The 18,109-nt window shown below is 46.5% G+C and overlaps 1 protein-coding gene across 2 annotated transcripts in view; it reads right to left on the bottom strand.

Annotated features, from left to right (window-relative positions):
* The window catches only part of ARHGAP10 (Rho GTPase activating protein 10), a 243,242-nt gene that overhangs the window by 193,310 nt on the left and 31,823 nt on the right, over nt 1-18,109 (bottom strand). The window contains exon 1 of one of the 2 annotated variants that reach the window (XM_037058431.1): nt 16,656-16,674. The exons of the other annotated variant lie outside the window; for it this stretch is intronic. Coding sequence (XP_036914326.1) covers nt 16,656-16,659 — 4 coding nt within the window. The 5' untranslated portion in view covers nt 16,660-16,674. Of the gene's footprint in view, nt 1-16,655; nt 16,675-18,109 lie in introns of those variants that run through there. 2 annotated transcript variants of the gene reach the window in all.

Genomic DNA, 18,109 nt, shown 5'->3' on the forward strand with positions numbered 1-18,109 from the left:
TTCCACATCTAAGTGAAATCATATGGTATTTGCCTTTCTCTGCCAAACACATTTCACTTCACATAATATCCCCTAGATCCTCATTAACATAAGGTTAAATAGGCTTGTTGTCCATCCTATAGGCAATCTGAGTAAGTTAATTAATTCTAATTTCTAGATTGTTCTTTTGCTTCAATTTTCTAAGGACCGGCTTTTTTAAAAATGAAGAGGAAATGATAAATGGAATTTGCAGATACCCACTTTTACATATTACATCCACATCTATACAGAGCAAGGGGGGCCCCAAGCCACGGAGCCTGGTCACTTAGAGACGGTCATAAAAAGGAGAAGCGGGTTGGTGCATGGAGATAACACAGAAATGGCGACGCCGTGCAGTGACTGAAAACCTCCCACTCCTTGTACTCAGGGGGCCAGAGACCCACCTTCCATGTCTGGATCCCTGACACACGTGGTCTCTACCACAGGTATCGGCTCTGCCAGACAGCTGTGGCTCCTCTACTAATGAGGAAACAGACGCAGAAAGTGTGGGTGAAGGTTCAAGGTCAGAAATGCCCCTTTCTACACGTGGATAAAGCACGTCAAATGGTTACGTTTACAAGCTTATTTTTTAACTTTTGTGTTTTAGTGTTTTTTTTTAAAGAAATAATATTCCCAGCAGGAATAAGCAAACTTTTGGGGCACTAGGTTTAGTTTGGGCCACATTTTAAAGGGCAAAACCAAACATACAGAAAAAATATATATCAGGATGACAAGGAGCCTGAAAAATCCCGTCACTTAAGAAGCAATCGTGGCAAGGGGGAGTCATTACATCTGTTTCTGAATTTTGAGGGACATTAATTAGAACAATTAGTAAATTCAGATTTGGGTATGGTCATCCAAAAGCCAGTACCATAGGCAGAAGTACCGGGACCAGCTTTGGTTTGGAGCAAAGCACAACTCACCAACTGTAATATAATGGGCGGCCTCATCGCAGGTAATGAGGAGGCCTCACCACCACTCGCCCTGTGGAGACACCTTCCTGAGGGTGGGCTGTCAGAGCAGTGGTCCCAAAGGCCCTGCCCCATGCTAACATTCTTCAATTGTAGGCCAATCAACACCCAGTGAATTACTGGCAATAATACTACCACTTCACCTTTAGCATCACAGCTCAATGATACAGAGCGAAGAAGACAGGTCAGAAAGTTTAGCCATCATCCTGTATGGGACTTTCTTACAAAACTTTACTCCCAATTCTAAACAACTGCTTTCAGCATGTAGATTGCCTGCACTGGAGTTCGATCGTAAGAGCTGGGAAGACTTCTCCAAAGCCCTTTATGCTTCATTCCCTTCCTCACAGAGTTCAGAGATTTTGCCTTCACAGCCAGACTCAAGGCTGGGGAAGAGGAAGGAAACAGAAAAGCAGAAACAGAGGAGCAAGCATGCAAAGGGATAAGGGAGCCAGTGTGGGCCTCCGCCCCTCCTTGGTCATTATCACCGCAGTGACATTAAACAGAGCCCAGGTTCAGTCCTGTGTATTGTACCTCCTTCCTGCTGTGCCTCAGCGAATGTCTCAGGGGGAGAACTGCTTCCCATTTCAGATCCCCAAAGGATTCTGGCTTCAGGTCAGCTCTGACTCTAGTTTCTCTAAAACCCTAGAGGCCTCGAAAAAAAATTACGAACAACTGAAAAGTTAACTTCTTGGTTTCTCCATTTCTCTAATTCTGCAATACAGGGAGGAAATAGTGGGAGAAGTATCTAATGTCTGTGAAGTGCACCAAAATTATCTGATAAAAGGCCATGTGAAATTCCAAATTATGGTATAATTTGTTTGGGTGGTGCCCATTAATCTTAATTATGTTCTTTCCGCTTTTTGAAATAGAATACAAACAGAAGGAGCATCTAATAAGGTCATTCAAATGTTTCGGAGTACAAGCAGGAGGTGTATTACTTTAGACTTTGAAAAAAAAATGACTAGTGTTAAAATGGGGAGAAGGATACAGCCTGGCATTCTGTCTCAGTCTCTATCATCCAGGACTAGATTCTTTTCTTCTTGCATTCTAATAGGTTTTCCATTCGGGGCACAAATTCTCCAGTGTATTAATGTTCTAAAACCCAGAGCATTACACCACTGTAATGATCTGCTGCTTTTCTTTTTTTTTTGTAATGTATTTTATTGATTATGCCATTACAGTTGTCCCATTCCCCCCTTCATCCCCCTCCCCCTGCACACCCTCTCCCCCACAATCCCCCCTTTAGTTCATGTCCATGTGTCCTAAGTTCTTTAGCTTCTACATTTCCTACACTACGCTTGCCCTTCCCCTGTCTATTTTCTCCCCACCATCTATGCTACTTATTCTCTGTACCTTCTCCCCTCCTCTCCTCCTCCCACTTCCCTGTGGGAACTCTCTGACTTACTTGTCCGCAATAAAACAAATAGTTCTGGTTTCCTCCCCAGAATCCCACTTCCAGTCTGGATTCTGCAGTTAACTAGCGATGAGACCCCTGGACCAGTCAGTCATTCCTCACCAGTGAGTAAGACTGTTCAGTACATGATTCTCTGTACAGAAAACAAATACTGAACTGTTCCCTTTAATTGCATTTTGACTCCAACATTTAAGAACGAATGCGCAGGAGCAAGAGAGCAGAAACTCCCTTCTCTCTGCTCCTCCCTAAGCTCCATAAACCCCGAAGTAACAGAAGAGACAAGCAAAGGAGGGCCCTCAAAGGGGCTAAGGAGCAAGCGAACCCCTCTGTGACTCCAGGACCAGAACAACAGCAGAGCAGAGGGCGTGCCGCATTCCCGCCGCCCTGGGAAGAAAGTCATTCAGACCGCAACCCCCATCCTAACAACAGCAGACAGCCCCCGTGGCCTCAGTCCTACCCCCAGATGAAAGGGGGGTCCCACTGGCAACACCAGACAAGTCTTACACCACGTGAAGGGCAATCTGCTGGGAGGAGCTCCACCAAAGAGAAGCAACATGGGGGGCCAGGACACAACACACAGGGCAGACGGACCCAACGAGAGGAACCAGACACAAAATCGGGGAAAACTTGCTGCTGGAAGTCAAGGGGGCTTGAGGGGACTTGCGGAGAGTCTGCAACGTTGGGTCTGTTCTTGCTCTGGGTGCTGGTTATACAGGTGTATATGGTTCGTGCAAGTCCACCCAACTGCACACGCATGAATGTATACTTCTATATATATGGTAAAGTTCAGTAAGTTTTTTTAAATGAAGGTAATCATAGGATCTTCTTCATAGGGATTTGCAAGAATTAAAACTGTGTTGCAGAGATTAACTGTATATAAAAATCTGGCTGCCTAATACATGGGTGAACATGCAATAAATATTAGAAACTCTTATAGTCCTCCCAGCACTAGACACATGAGGAGCACTATTAAATGTTCACTGAATGAACAATTCTGCAGGTGAAATGAATCCCATACAACCCCTGCAATCCCTAAACTACTTTGAAAATTCACTCTGTCACTTATTTTTGCACTTTGCACTTTGAGACTTATGTCCAAGTGGGGTCACTCCCCGACTCCCCACTCCCTGGAGGCAGAGCACACGTGTGTCTGTGTCCTCCAGCAAAGATGCTGACAACAGCAGAGATGCTCCATACACACGCTGATTCTGTGGGCTGCAGGATATTCTCAGAATGGAAGAAGGATCTGCAGAAAACTTGAACTGCAAAAGAATATCCTTCCTAAGCTTTACACTTTAACATGGTTGTGGGTGAACTTTACGTTCTGCTAAAAAGGCCCGTGGGGTTCTAACTTGTTGACTTATCCATTCATTGCAAAACTACACTGCTGTGCAAGGGTGCTTTGGATCAGGTTCCCACGTTCTGAGACGTTTACTCTAAGTGGGGAAGACATGGAAACACCCCCTCCCATCGGTTTCCCTGAGGCACCGCAGCACAGGGGGCATCACTGGCTCCAGACTGGTTTTTACTCTAATTCTTGGAAAATCTGGGTGGCATACATTTGAACCCTAAGAATCTCTGTGCTTTCTAGTTTTAGGACAAGATCAGAACACTTTTACCCCCCTACCCAGAGCCCAGGCTAAGATGGGTATTTCTGCACTTGGGGGGCAAGCTATTTCCGATTCACTCCTTCCACAAGGGTACAGTCATTGGAGGGTCCTGGCTATTCAACAGGGAGGGAGATCCCAGGCCCAACTCCTTACTCAAGGCTCCATTCTCTCTCTTCTCATACTGGTGTTAAGACTCCAGACATCAGCCCTGGCTGGTGTAGCTCAGTGGATTGAGCACGGGCCTGCAAACCACACGATCACAGTTCGATTCCCAGTCAGGGCACATGCCTGGGTTGCAGGCCAGTTCCCAGCAGGGGACTCACGAGAGGCAACCATACATTGGTATTTCTCTCCTTCCCTTCCCTTCTAAAGATAAATAAATAAATAAATTTTTTAAAAAAAGACTCCAGACATCATGTTTCTGAAAGGTCAGCTCTGGTGTACTGTTCTGGAATTATGTCTTTTGATTTCTGTCAAATTCTGGAGATTTTTCCATACTTTTCTTTATATTCACATCTGTGCATTTAAAATGACATGTGTTAAATGTTATCTATCACTGCTAAGTAACCTGTAAATTAAAGCCGCTACTCTCTACTTTAATACACCTTTCACCCAGGCCCCCCAGATTCCCGGAGATAAAGCCCAAGTGTGAGCTCACAATCCAAAACCGAAACACAAGGAAAAACTCCAATATGAACCAAACAGGGGAGACACTATAAAAGAGCAGAGATTAGATCTACCATAAATTTTAGATAATAAACCTTCAAGACTATAAAATCAGTAAATTTAACATGATTATACCTATAAAAACAATAATCAAATACACATGAAGTTTTGCAAAGTGACCGAAGTCCACGTGGTCACCCAGCCAAGGTCAAGTTCTTTTCATAAACTCGAAAAGACTCCAACTATTAACAGGGTGGGCTCATGTGTTCCCCCGCCATGCAGTCCACACCAGCTGCCTTAGCACAAGGAAACCAAACCTTACCACCCAAGACCACCAAACCAAAAACAGTTTGCTAATGAGAATTATGTATGCAAAAACAACGACAAATTGAACAGAAGCCCTGGGGCAACCTAATCCTCTGTGTGTGGGAGTATAAATGCTAGACAACTTTGAGAGAGAACAGTGGCATCATCAGCTAACAAAGTTAAACATCAAAACACTTAATCCAGCATCGCTACTTCCAGGGTGTATACAAGAGACCATCAGGATGGTGGCCTCCCAGACTCACATAGATGACTGTTTGTAATAGTGCAACAGCTCCTGACAACCAGAAATACCCCAAATGCCTATTCAAACAGGAAATGAGGACAAAATACCCCCACTCAAGAATGCTGGATGAGGGTGACAATGAAGGGACCAACGCCAACGCAACTGCATGGACAAATTATACTAACACTGGAGAGCGAGGAAAGCAAGGCCCAGAAGGAAGACGACTGTACAGAAGAGGTTCCACAGAACGATCGAGGTCGGGACAGTATGTGTGGGGGAAGGAGGTGAGGGTTAGAAGAGGGAGAAGCACAGGCAGATGGAAGGCGCTGCTCGTGTTTCAGATGTCGATGCGTTACCGGGTATTCATCATATTACATGTATGAATACGAGGGCCATGCAAACCACAGTGATGACAGAAAGTCACGATTCAAGATTTCGATCGGTCACTTCTCTGCACCTGAGTCCCAACACCGCCACCAGTAAAGCAGTGGGGGTATGTTATGAACAGGCAACTCACAGAAGCAACGGCCTGAATGGACAACAAGCGCACGGAATCAGAGAAATGCAGATTTACAGACAGAAGTAATAACGCAAGTCACATTACACCAAACCAATGGGCAAATATTCAAAATTTTCCGAATACCAAGTACAGGAGAAGAAGCAGATACAAAATATAGGTGAAATAGTGTGGGGGGGTGAAATGGCTACTGGATAGGGCACTAGGGCACCGTCGGGCACAGGTGGAGACAAGCTTGGAAGGGCAGACACTCACCTCCTATCGCCTACAATTCCTGACTCGCATATGACCCCAGGGACAAGGACACACCTCAGGAGACGTGTACAAGAATGTCCACAGCCATGCTGTTTACAATAATGAAAATGTGGGACCAGAAACTCACAGACACGCCTCAGGAGACATGTACAAGGATGTCTACGGCAGTGCTGTTTACAATAATGGAAATGAGGGACCAGAAACTCAGAGACACGCCTCAGGAGACATGTACAAGAAGGTTCATAGCAGGGCTGTTGCAGTCGTGGAAATCTGGGAGCATTCCAAGTTTATGCGATGAGAGGAGAATAGACTAGTATTATGTTGGATGATCATACAATGGTTTACTACATACATTACTTTCTTTTAAAAAGAGCTAGAGCTATGTATTAAGCTATGTATGTAATAAGTAATGAGGTTTTTTTTCTCTGAAGGTACAGAATATATGTAGTTTGCTATCCATTATGAAGTTTTAAGAATGATGTATTTTATATTGCTCACAAACTCATACATACATAAGTATAAAACCAGGCACGGGAATGCTACAGTCTAAACTGAGGACAGTGGTCCATTCTAGAAAGGGGGACACACAGGACAGAGGGACACACTGGGGGAAAGCTCCAGTGAGGTTTATTTGACCTATTTTAAAAAATATTTTTGCATGTTTTCTTCAAATACTCTAAAAATCTGATAAAGCCAAGTGCGAATACTGAAGTGTTCACTATATTATCTACACGTTATGTTTAGAATATTCCTAAGAAAAAAGGACAAGTTTGGGACTTGCTGAAACGTATCTGAAAGACGACGACTAGAGGAAAACAACTGTGCAGAACTTGACCGGTGGCCACTGAACAGCTCCTGACAAACGGCTCTACCTCATCATCCCGGTGGCCCGTAACCCAGCACAGGGCCTGACTTACAAAACATGCTCAAATATTTACTGAGTAAACTGGACACGCATGTAAAAAAAAAAAAGAAGTCAAGTTCTTAACCTAGCCACCTCTGAATATCTTCAAATACATTCAACCAAATCTCTGAATATTTGTGAACATGAAGAGTAACTACTGACATGTTGGATCTTCCCTTAAATTGAAAAGATGCTTTCTGCCTGCTGGCCCATTTACACACACAGTCTCACTAGGCATTACGGAATGAATGTGTGTGTGTGTGTGTGTGTGTGTCCCTGCTTATGTTGAAGTCTCGAGTCCCAACATGATGGGCATTTGGAGAAGGAGACTTTGGGAGGAACTCGTGTTTAGGTGCAGTCATAACGGTGGGCCCCCCGATGGGATTAGTGTCCTTACGAGAGGAAATGGCCAAGAACAAATCTGCTGTGAAGTTGATGTTGATCTTCTCAGCTTCCAGTACTGTGAGAAAACAATGTCTGCTGTTTAAGCCACTCACTCTATATTTTGTTACACAACCCAAGCTAAGATACTAGGATTAAAAAAAAAAAAAAAAGAGAAAAGAAAATTTTCTGCAAACAGAAAAGCACCTGATGGGAGCCCTCAGAAACCCTCGCTAGGAAGAGCTGATGAGACTCCCATGGCCTCACCTGATTCCTTTCTCCTGGACCAACAGAAACGCTCCGATTCAAAATGACTTCATCACTGTCACAGAGAAGAGCTTCGGTTTGTTGAGGGAAGCCCCCGAGGGGAAGTGAAAATGCGAAAGGTCCGAGTTCTGATACCACCTCATTGTGTGACAGTGGGCAGGCCAGCTCACCTCCACGTAGGTAACAACCTTTCCAAAGACGTGAGACACCGGTCTCAGTGTCAGGATGAGGAAGTGTATGAATGGGGACTGTCTAAACCACTCCCTTACAACAAGCGGAGACCAGACGCAGTGGCCCCCAGCCCACGGACACGGATACGAACCATGTAAAACATCCATCACAGGACCACCCTACCAGGCTGGCTTGAACACTGCAGTTAAACTGACTTCTGCAAAGTTGAAAGTAAACACGACAATGCTTATTATTATTTTTTTAAAGCCCCTTTCTGCAGGGCTCACTTCCAGAGAAAGCTGGAACTGCTTAGAGTGGAGACCACTCTCAGAAAAAGCGGGCACCACCATGGCAGTGCACACTGATGTCACCAGTTCAATGCAAATGCCACCGGCTGCTGCAAGGGCTCAATGGATTTATGGCATCGACATCCTATGGATGGTGACTGAATAAATACAAGTGGATGTTCCAACCAGTTCTACTCCATTTGAGTAACTTTCCAGATGTTGTTTTATGGATTATAAATAACAAGGAATCATGAGTATTTTCTCAAGCCCGTGAAAATATCTTGCTTCCCTGATGTCACAAGAATGTACCAAAACACTCATAAATCATAGTCCTCTACAAATATCTCACAAGGATGCTTCCCCAGAATTTTTATCAACAAGAGATATCTGGCACTGATATCAAATACCAATGTTAATGCCAAAGGTTTATTACCCACTGCTCAAGGCATTCGCACAGAACATTCCCAAATGCGTGTCCAGGACGAGGCACAGACAAAGTGGGGGAACTGCACTTCCCCACCCAGCGTGCTCACCCCTTGCCCTTGGTCCTTGCCCCAAGCTCATCAAGGTTTGGACACACAGACATGGTCAGAGTCCTTCCTTCACACATCCACTGAACCTCTGAAGCACTTACACTTTTAAAGACACGACAAGCCATCACGGTGTCACCACGGGTGCTGGAGGCGTGTGTGGTTTGTGGATGTGGGGAAAGGCGGCCCAGGGAGCAAGAGCCGATCAACTCTAAAGCCTGTTCTCAAGAACTTCTTTAAATATCAGGAACTACTCGGGCTGTAAGACAATTAGCCCTGGTTTTGCCCTACGCTCCTGAATGCTAATCCTACCCAAGGCACTGACCTCAAGGTCCCCCTCACTCACTTTCTCAATGACACTGTCACCCCCACCCCCAGGGACCTGGGGCCTTGCACTGACTGCAACCACAGGCTGCTGCGGTCCCACGGGGGCAGGATGACTTCTCCTAAGGTTACTGGGTTAGCACTTATCGGAAGACCTGAGTTAAAGCTGTTATGACTCACTGTGCACAAAAGGTGACAGGAACTCAATGGCCACTGGTCATGGGACCGGGTGACCCAGGTAAAGGGACTAAAGGACAGGGAGTCACTCGTAAGGACTGAGACAGCGAAGCATGAAGTCAGCGGCTAGGAGTTGGCCCCCCTGGGGACAACATGCGCAAGGGGAGTCCAGAGGAGAGACCAAAATGAGGATTTCCCCCTTCTGATCCCATTCAACCCACGGCCGTGGAATTAGTCTTCCCGACTTCCACCACCACCCCAGCTCAGAAACCTTCCAGTCCACCCACTGCCTGACAAACGCCATCCCAATCCCTCGCTGCTATTCTCAGCCCTCTGCCGTCTGGCAAGAACACACAGCTGCTCCTCTCCCGCCCCTTCCGTCACTCCTCTCCCACGAGAGAACAATTCAGTTTTACCTTCGCCACCACCATCTTCCCCTCCACTGATGGGTTTGCTCTGCTGTTTCCTAAAGGAAACCTGTTCTTTCCTCATCCAATCTCCTGGTTTCGACCCTGCCTTGATTCATTCAGATATTGAGCCTCCACCTTGCCAAGCACATGTGAAATGCCACTCAGCCAAAGAAAACAATTCTACTACTTTTTCTACGGAGAAATGACACCTGGTCTCCCAGCTTCCCTCCTGTCGTCTAAAGGCCCGGAGCACCTAGCTGAGTTACACCCAGGTCTTCCAGTCGGTGACTTGTTGGGGTGATCAGACTAGTGAACAAGAGACTGACTTTCTTCAGCGTAAGGACCGTGCAGTCCAGGCCTCTCCAGAAGAGCGAAGGCAGTGCTTCAAGAACAAAGGACTGAGCGTGGGCCTGCGAACCAGACGATCGCGGTTCGATTCCCCGTCAGGGCACATGCCTGGGTTGCAGGCTGGTTCCTTGCAGGCTAACTCCCAGCAGGGGACGCACGAAAGGCAACCATACATTGATGTTTCTCTCCCTCTCTCCTTCCCCTCTAAAGATAAATAAATAAATAAAATCTTTAAAAAAAAAGAACAAAGGACTGACTGACTTTATATCAAATGTTGCCAGGAAGTGAAGATAAGAAGTCAAAGTCAAAGGCATCCACTACACCGAGTCCAAGGCCATCAGAGGTGTGACCTTGGTGAGGACAGTTGTCACTAGAGCAGCGAGAGCAAAAAGACTACAGGGGATTTGGGAAAGTGGGAAGAAAGGTGACAGGGACTAAACATTCATGTCAGTGCCCACTTAAACTCCGTCCACACCCCCAGAACACTTTAGCGGGTCTTATGCATTGAAGGTAGAAATTACTGATGAATAAAGTGATTCAAACATAAAAAGTAATTTGTGTCGCCCAGTACACACAACTCGCACCGTATCTACCAATTTTTATTTACCGATGATTTAAGTTACCACTTTATCCCCAGAGATCCTTGGTAATATCATAACTTTTTCCCTACTACACTGAAAATCAAAATGTTTTGTGGAATGTTCCCGCCCTTTGCTCCTACAGACGGGACAACAGCAGGTTAAGGAAATAAATCAATGGGGAAGAGGATGGAAACCTCCCCGTGAATTTTGAGGCACTCCTTCTCCCCGCCATTGGCAGGGACGAAGCTGCTCCTGACACACCCCTCAGTAGGCCACACTCTCACAGGGCAGCCACTCAGGGGTCACGCAACTCCAGTGTCTGTATTGCCAGACTCACAAAACAAGTACCTGTACAGACACTGCTTGGTCTGCTCTTGGTAGTAACATTGCCGCAAATCAGTTACCTCAAAGGACGCAGCTGCGTCAGAGAGGCCTACAGGCTCCCCAGCTGCCTTCGAGTAGGGGCAGTTCCACTTAGTAACTGGCTGGCTTTGGGACTCCATCTAGAACCCACACAGCTCCTTAGCCTCGGGTCGCCTCTGCCTTATCTTTAGCAAAAAAAAAAAAAAAGCAAGCTTACACATGGGAAATTAGGAAAGCAACAGCTTTTTATTTATTTATTTTTTGAGGGAAGGAGGGAGAGAGGGAGAGAAACATCGATGTGCAAGAGAAACACTGATGTGCAAGAGATACATCGATGGGTTGCCTCTCATGTGCAACCTACTGGGGACCTGGCCCACCACCCAAGCATGTGCCCTGACTGGGAATCGAACCAGTGACCTTTTGGTTCACAGGCTGGCACTCAATCCACTGAGCCACATCAGCCAGGGCAGAAAGCAACACCACTTAAATGACCCATCTCAGAAAAATTCTTGTCCATAAATATGAACCCACCAACTTCAATTTTCCTAAAATCAGAAACAAATTTATCTTATAAAAGAAATTCATAGGTTCAGTTTTTTCACTTCATTCTTGAGGATGTAAAAAAAGGTACTGAGTGCTGAATTATGAAAACAAGGAGTGGTTTGCATACCTAGAGGATTAAGAAAAGGAGCATCATTTAAGAGTCATCTATGAGCCAAGCCTTTACAGTCCTTTTTAAACCTACCGTAATATTAAAATCTCAGAGCGCAACCTTCCTTGTATGAAATGACGGCTGAAAATCCACTCTACTTAGCCAAAGTCATGGCTAATGATGATAGAGTGGAAATCAAGTTCATGTCCTCCTAGTACACTTCTTCAACAGACTTGGTATTCCATTTTAAGAGCGAAGAGCTCAGCTATGACAACATGGCTGCAGGCGGGAGGTAAGGCTGCCCAGATGACTTTTTTTTTGAAGGCTTAAACTTCATGTCATTTATGTCCTGGACACCATACACACACATCCATGTCAGGGGTGTCCGTCCAAGGAATTCAAGGAGGGGATTAAGATATCAAGAACATCATATTCACGATACTCATGTTCTGAAAGTTACATGTGATTAACCTGAAGAGCGTCCTAACACGACTGCTTTTCGGGCCTCACGCACTGCCAAGCCACCATTCAAAAACAGCTGGGAAGCTCCATCAATAAATGTTAAATCAGAGCTACGAAACAGGAAGGCGCAGATGGAGCACTGAATTACAGACACAGCAGAAAAGGGGGAACACTGGGAAATCAAAAAAAGCAGAACTCCAGTCCTGTGATTTTATTTTTAGGGTTAGCGAGGCTTCCAAAGGCATAAACACTCATCTTAAGTCGTAATCAGGAAGGCTCTAGGAGCTAAACAAATCAGTAAGTCAAAGTCATTCTTTCCCCATTATGCTGAGTGAAATAAGCCAGGTGTTGAAGGACAAATACCATATGATCTCACCTTTAACAGGAAGCTAAACAACAACACAAACAAGCAAGCAAAGTATAACCAAAGACACTGAAATAGAGAACAGGCTGACAGTGACCAGAGGGGAGAGGGGAGGGAATTTCAGGGGAAATAGGGAAGGAATTTAAAGGAGCCTATATAAAGGATACATGGACAACAACTGAGAAGGGTGGAAATGGGAGGGAGGGGGGAGCATGGGGGTGGGATGGGATGAGAGTAATAGAAAACTGTACTTAAAAATAATTAAATATATTTTAAAAAATAAATAAAACTATTTTTAAAAAGTCATTCTTCCCCTTTTAGCTTAAGTGTTACTGTCTGAACGGCACACTAACAACAGCATTTTTTCCTGGTACACATTAATCATCCACACACTTCATCATTCTGGAGTTGCTGTCGTCTAGTATACGTGAAATATAAGGAAACCCTTCCTGGGTCTTTTGGGTCTTCACAGACCAGTTGAGCTGGAAACGACTCAGGGATGTTTTCAAACTAACCAGGAAGCCTTCTCACATGACCTTTCCAGAAGTTTCTTCTCTCCTGTTTGCGAACTGGTCTGACCCCTCTGAGCAAGTTACAACACAGTCAGTAATCAGCACCTCAGATGCAGGACTGGCACACTGCACTCATCCGCTAGCAACGACGGAGCCAATCACCACACGGGTCTTACAACCCAGCTTCCTTCACTCCGTCGGACCCAATGATCTACACACACCGTTCTCTCAAAGCCAACTTCTCAGCCTGAGTTTGCCGTGTGTGTGTGCGCACACGCATGTGTGCGCACTGACCACCAGGCCCACAAAGTAGTAACTAACCAGTCAGCTGCGAAGCCGACTCACACTGGAGGCACCTGCTCCTGAAAACGTGCTAGTCTCACAGTGATGACAAGATGCGGGTGGCATGTGAAAAATGCCACCAGTGCTCAATTATGTCTTACAGCTGTCATCTCTGACAAAAATTCATGTTTGCCACGAAAGCTGCACCTAGCTCAACATGCCCCAGTACTCACTCTCCCGACCCTCTGTGCAAACTATCAATAAAAACACAAGGACTGTCACACTCAAATACTTCTATGCCCACACCCATGCAGCCAAAGTGAGTATAATCCAGTCTCTACAAGACATTCACTCCAAGGCAACGTGAAAAGTGCTGCATTGGCAATAAAAATGTTTTCTGTATTCGAGTTGTTCCTTCTTTGTATTACTTCCTTTGTGATCCAAAGTCACAAGAGAAATACTAAGTGGCAAAAACTATCTGGTGCCTCATACAAAAAATCATTGATCTCACCATATTTCCAAATCAAAGCAACTCAATTGCTCTGATTCAATTCAGGAATTCAGATTTCAAATAAATGCCTAGAATTGGGCAATACATAGCAGGAAGGGTATAACGTGACCCAGTTATTCTATTTCTAAGAATTGGACTTCTTTGGAAATACACAAAGATTTATTTTTGTTAATATTCATAGTAGCAAACAGCTGAAAAGGAATCTCATTTGAAAACAATTATGCAATTAATAAAAGTAGGATGCATTTATGAGATGAAACAGCCATTAACAATATTCTTGGTAAAGTACTTAGTATGGCAAAGCAGTCCTACTATAAAACAGACTATTGTCCTGGTTTTTTTTTTTTTCAAACAGAACAAAAAATTCAAAGCTTGCAAACAGTTTAGGGCCGTGGGAAGGAGGGTCTAAGACGTGAAAGCAGTCCTCCAGTGCTTCTCAGTGTGAATACAGCAACTGAACATCTAGGGTGATGCCACATCCTGGCCTGCCAGGTGAGTCTCGACGTAAATACTAACAGTGCCCCAGTTTGGTCAATGAACTAAATTGTGAGCACACCTATGCCGGATAGTTCCTGGTCCCAAGTGCAGTCACTCAGTTATTCCCTAAACCTGTAGGACCAAGGAAGGGCTCTTACTGCCCAGCACAAGATGGGAGCCCTCCCCTTTCTGTTTCTCTTTCCCTCTGGAGCTCCCAGAGGGGACAGGTGGAGGGAAAGGGCTTCGCCCACCCAGCAGTCAGGCTGCTCTGTGGGCCTCCGTCTGTCCAGGGGCCCGCTGCTCCTTCTGTCCTGAGCCCTCCCCACTAACCCCCTCCAGGTGCCTCTCCAGCAACAGCCCTCTGGGTGCCTGCTCACCCAGGTGTGCCGTGGCTTCTGTCACTACCTGCCTCTGGAGCCTTCTGCATTGTCCCACCCCCTGGATGCTGCCACGTGGAGCCACCCACAAGATGAGGCGGGCTGACCTGTCACTGACCTCACACGTTCCCTTCTCTCTGCATGGTACACAGAAACTTCCCCTTCTCAGGTCCTCTCCCTGGGTCAGGCGAGGGGAACCCTACTACCATGGAGCTTCGGGTTCCTGCTGTGACAGAGATAATGCTGTCTGTCTCCCAGGGTCCTCCTCCCCAGGAGGACAGACCCAATGAGGGAGGCTGAGCACAGCATCTCACCAAAGCTAGAAAGCTGCGCTCTTCACTTCGGGTCTGTCTGCCAGGCTCCTTTCTTGTCCGTGTTGACACTAGGGAGCGATGGGGTGGGACTGTGGAAGCAGGCAATTAATGGTACTCCCAGTAACCTGCCCCATGCAAAATACGGGCTATATCCAAACACTGGGGCAGAAGAGAGGCAGGAGAGAGAAAATCTTTCTAAGTCCCCACGCTGGCCCAGCGAGCCTCAGCTCTGAGGCAGACGGCCCACCTCTATTCCCCTACAGACACGCAGCCATGGGAAGACGGAACAGAGTGAACGAAAATGTTAAAGGCATAATGTCTGGTAGTTCACAGCTGATTCTATCACACATTTATGTTCCAAATTTTCTGCAACAAGCATGCATTACTTTGGAAAATGAGGAAAAACTGAACTATAAACCAATCTCTGGGTGTCCATAATAATCAAATGATTAGAAACTGACAACCTCCAGAAAAATTAAAGAGATATTCTGCAACCCACTATAATTAGGGTTCTATTGCTGTAAGCTGCTTGTATTTTTAGCAACACCATTTCAGTCCTACTTAGGCAAAACTATGAAAGTGTAAAAAGTCTAGAGATAATTACAGTGGAAGGGCTGAGAGATATTTTTAAACAATATTCTTCCATTTTAAACCTCAGAGTAAGAGAAAATTATTCTGGGAGATGAGTGATTGCACATTTAGACTCAGGAAAAGCTCCCACATTAAAGACAAAAGCTACTGGGAGGCATGGAAAATTAGGCAGACCCTTCGCTTTGAAAACACGATCAACAATAATTCCCCCAAACAATAATTCCTCCTGCTGATTTCCCCTTCGGTGCCCGTGAGCACCTTTTCCCAGGCTCCCAAGCTGAAGGAAACACTGGGTCACCTCTGCGTTCTTCCTCTATTTTACATTCCAGATCTTTCTCCAAAATTTGTCCCAGCGGGTCCCTGGAGGTGGGCAGCGCAGCTCCACCTCCACTCTACTGTGACTCCAGCAGCAACTCACACAGTCCCCTACCGCAGGTCTCAAGTGCAGCCCTGGGACCAGCAGCATCAATGTCACGGGGGACTCATCAGACATGCAAATGCCAGCGCCCTACTGCAGACCTTCAGACCTTCAAAAACAGAAACTCGAGGAATGGGGCCCAGCAGGTGACTGTACACTGAAATTGAAAACCACTCCCCAGAGAAACCTCCCAATCTGCCAAACCCCAAGTCCCATCCCCGGACCATGGGCAGGACTCGCCTCTCTGTCCCTCTGTTCACAGGCCCCGCTCCCAGCCCTCGGCTATCTGAATCCTATCCACCTTCACAGCACAGACCAAGGCCTGTCTTCATCATAAGACTGTCCTGATCACATGTGTTCTCGTTGTGTTCTCAACTCCAACAGAAGGTATTCTCTGCACCACCACCCCAACACCCATCGATACAGCAGAGCAAGAAAGATGACAACACCTCAAACCTCTACGACAGGGATTACAGGTTCCCTAAAATGTGCCAACTTAAATAGCTGTGTCAGCCAGGAGCCACGTGTTAAGAATGATTCTGAAGCTACCCTGAGGTACGCTTACGACCGACCTCTTATCTGCGCTAGGGTTGGGAGAAGTGGGCTGTCCAAGTCCCAGAGACAAAAGAGACTCCAATGAGCTGACTGGCCACCACGTTACCACCCTGGGCCCCTGTCTGGCAGCTCTGCCTCCAGCACGGCTGAGAGAGCGGCCCAGCTCAGGGTGGCTCACGGTGTTAGCACCCAGGACAAAGAGCTGCAGCACGCTGTAAATGCAACGCACACCTACCTTTTCCCACAAGTCCAGTTACACCATACCAGGCCTGTGAGGCGCAAAAGGACCATTTCCTGTCACATGACCGACAACACCCACCTCTCTCTCAAAGTTTAAAAAATTCACAAAAGAAAAAAAAGACACGTCCTACCCAAGCTCAGAGGATATGGACCCACCCATGTCAAATCTTTCTGTCCTTCTCAGTGCCAACACTAACAAACATTTCTAACGGGATCTTCTATGTCACAAAACCACGCAGATTCCACCTCACTCACCTCCATCCCAGCCGTACGCAGTTTGAAGACAGTCAGCGGGACTTATTTCAACCTCTCGTTACCTTTATTTCGACCTCTCGTTATCTTAATTTAGTGCTGTGCACAGATTATGATGAAATCTATAACCACACATGGGCTAAATCTGCAAACTCCCTTCCTAGTTTTAGAGTTTCAATTTCTGAAGATGCCTCCCCACCTACAGGAAACAGAATCTAGTTTGAAAACTCACGGTAGATCATCAGAAACACAACATTCCTGGTGCGTAAGGGCCCCGGTGGTACACAGGGCAGGCAGAAGTAGGCTTCCGGTTGTTCACATGGAAAACACAATAATTAACAAGCAACACAAGAATACACTCTGTGCTTTGTGTACTCTCCACTGTAAACCTACTTTTGTCCCACCCCGAATAACTTCATGTGTGTTACTCGAAGTAATAAGAGTACACGCCGATTCCTCCAGATGCGTACTACTATTTCGAGAAGCAGAATGTCCCGACCAGGGGTACAGGGAAGACACAACTGAAAATGACACGCATGTGCATCACCCTTCAAGTCCACTCAGTGTGATTCATAGATTTGCCTCCCAGGAAGGCCATGTCTCCAAGCCTTGGGTTCAACCTGAGGCCAAGTTTGAAAGACACGCCCTAGCCAGACGATTCTGCCCAACCGCACAGACCTTCATTCTACCGGCAAAGCAAGAAATCCCAATTTCCTAAGGGTAAACAGACACAGACGTGCAGCTGAAACTCAAATCCGGCACATCCATCTGAAAAGTTTACCCTTAGTACGCACTGGAGTCCAAAAGAAGAAAACTGTCCATGGCAACAGCACGTCACGAAGAGCACTTGCGGCTGCCAGGTCAAGTGCAGCCCCCGTCTTTCTGGACTGCTCGGTGGTGAACACAGCCAGGCAGCTTCCCCCAAGGCCTCGCTGAGCCTACAGGCTGCTGGGGACGAGAGAAAGCAGGCTTTCCCACAGCAGAGGACCCACCTGGAAGCTTCCCCCTGTCCTGGCAAAGGTCCCCAAAACTCTGAGCAGGATCAGCATGAGCCACATCCCGTCAGCCGAGCCTCACCACAGAGAAGGAGGCTTCTGTGCTCCACTGCAAGTCCCAGGGCAAGTCCCAGTGCCCACCACACCCGGTGGGGGCGGGCGGGGGGGCGGGGGGCAGCGGAGGGCTCCGTTGTGTCCAAGCCACCCTCCACAGAGGCATGAGCGCTCCAAATCAACTTGGGTTTAGGAAAAAAATAATAATAAAACCCAAAAGGGTCTGGAGACTTTCCCTCTCACGCATGTATGACCCTCAGCCTCTTAGCCCGCCTGTCTGCGGAGGCGCCAGAGGTTGTCCTAAGAGTG

Source organism: Sturnira hondurensis, unplaced genomic scaffold, assembly GCF_014824575.4.
Source record: "Sturnira hondurensis isolate 20B ecotype Veracruz unplaced genomic scaffold, ASM1482457v3 Scaffold0010128, whole genome shotgun sequence".
Lineage (NCBI taxonomy): Eukaryota > Metazoa > Chordata > Mammalia > Chiroptera > Phyllostomidae > Sturnira > Sturnira hondurensis.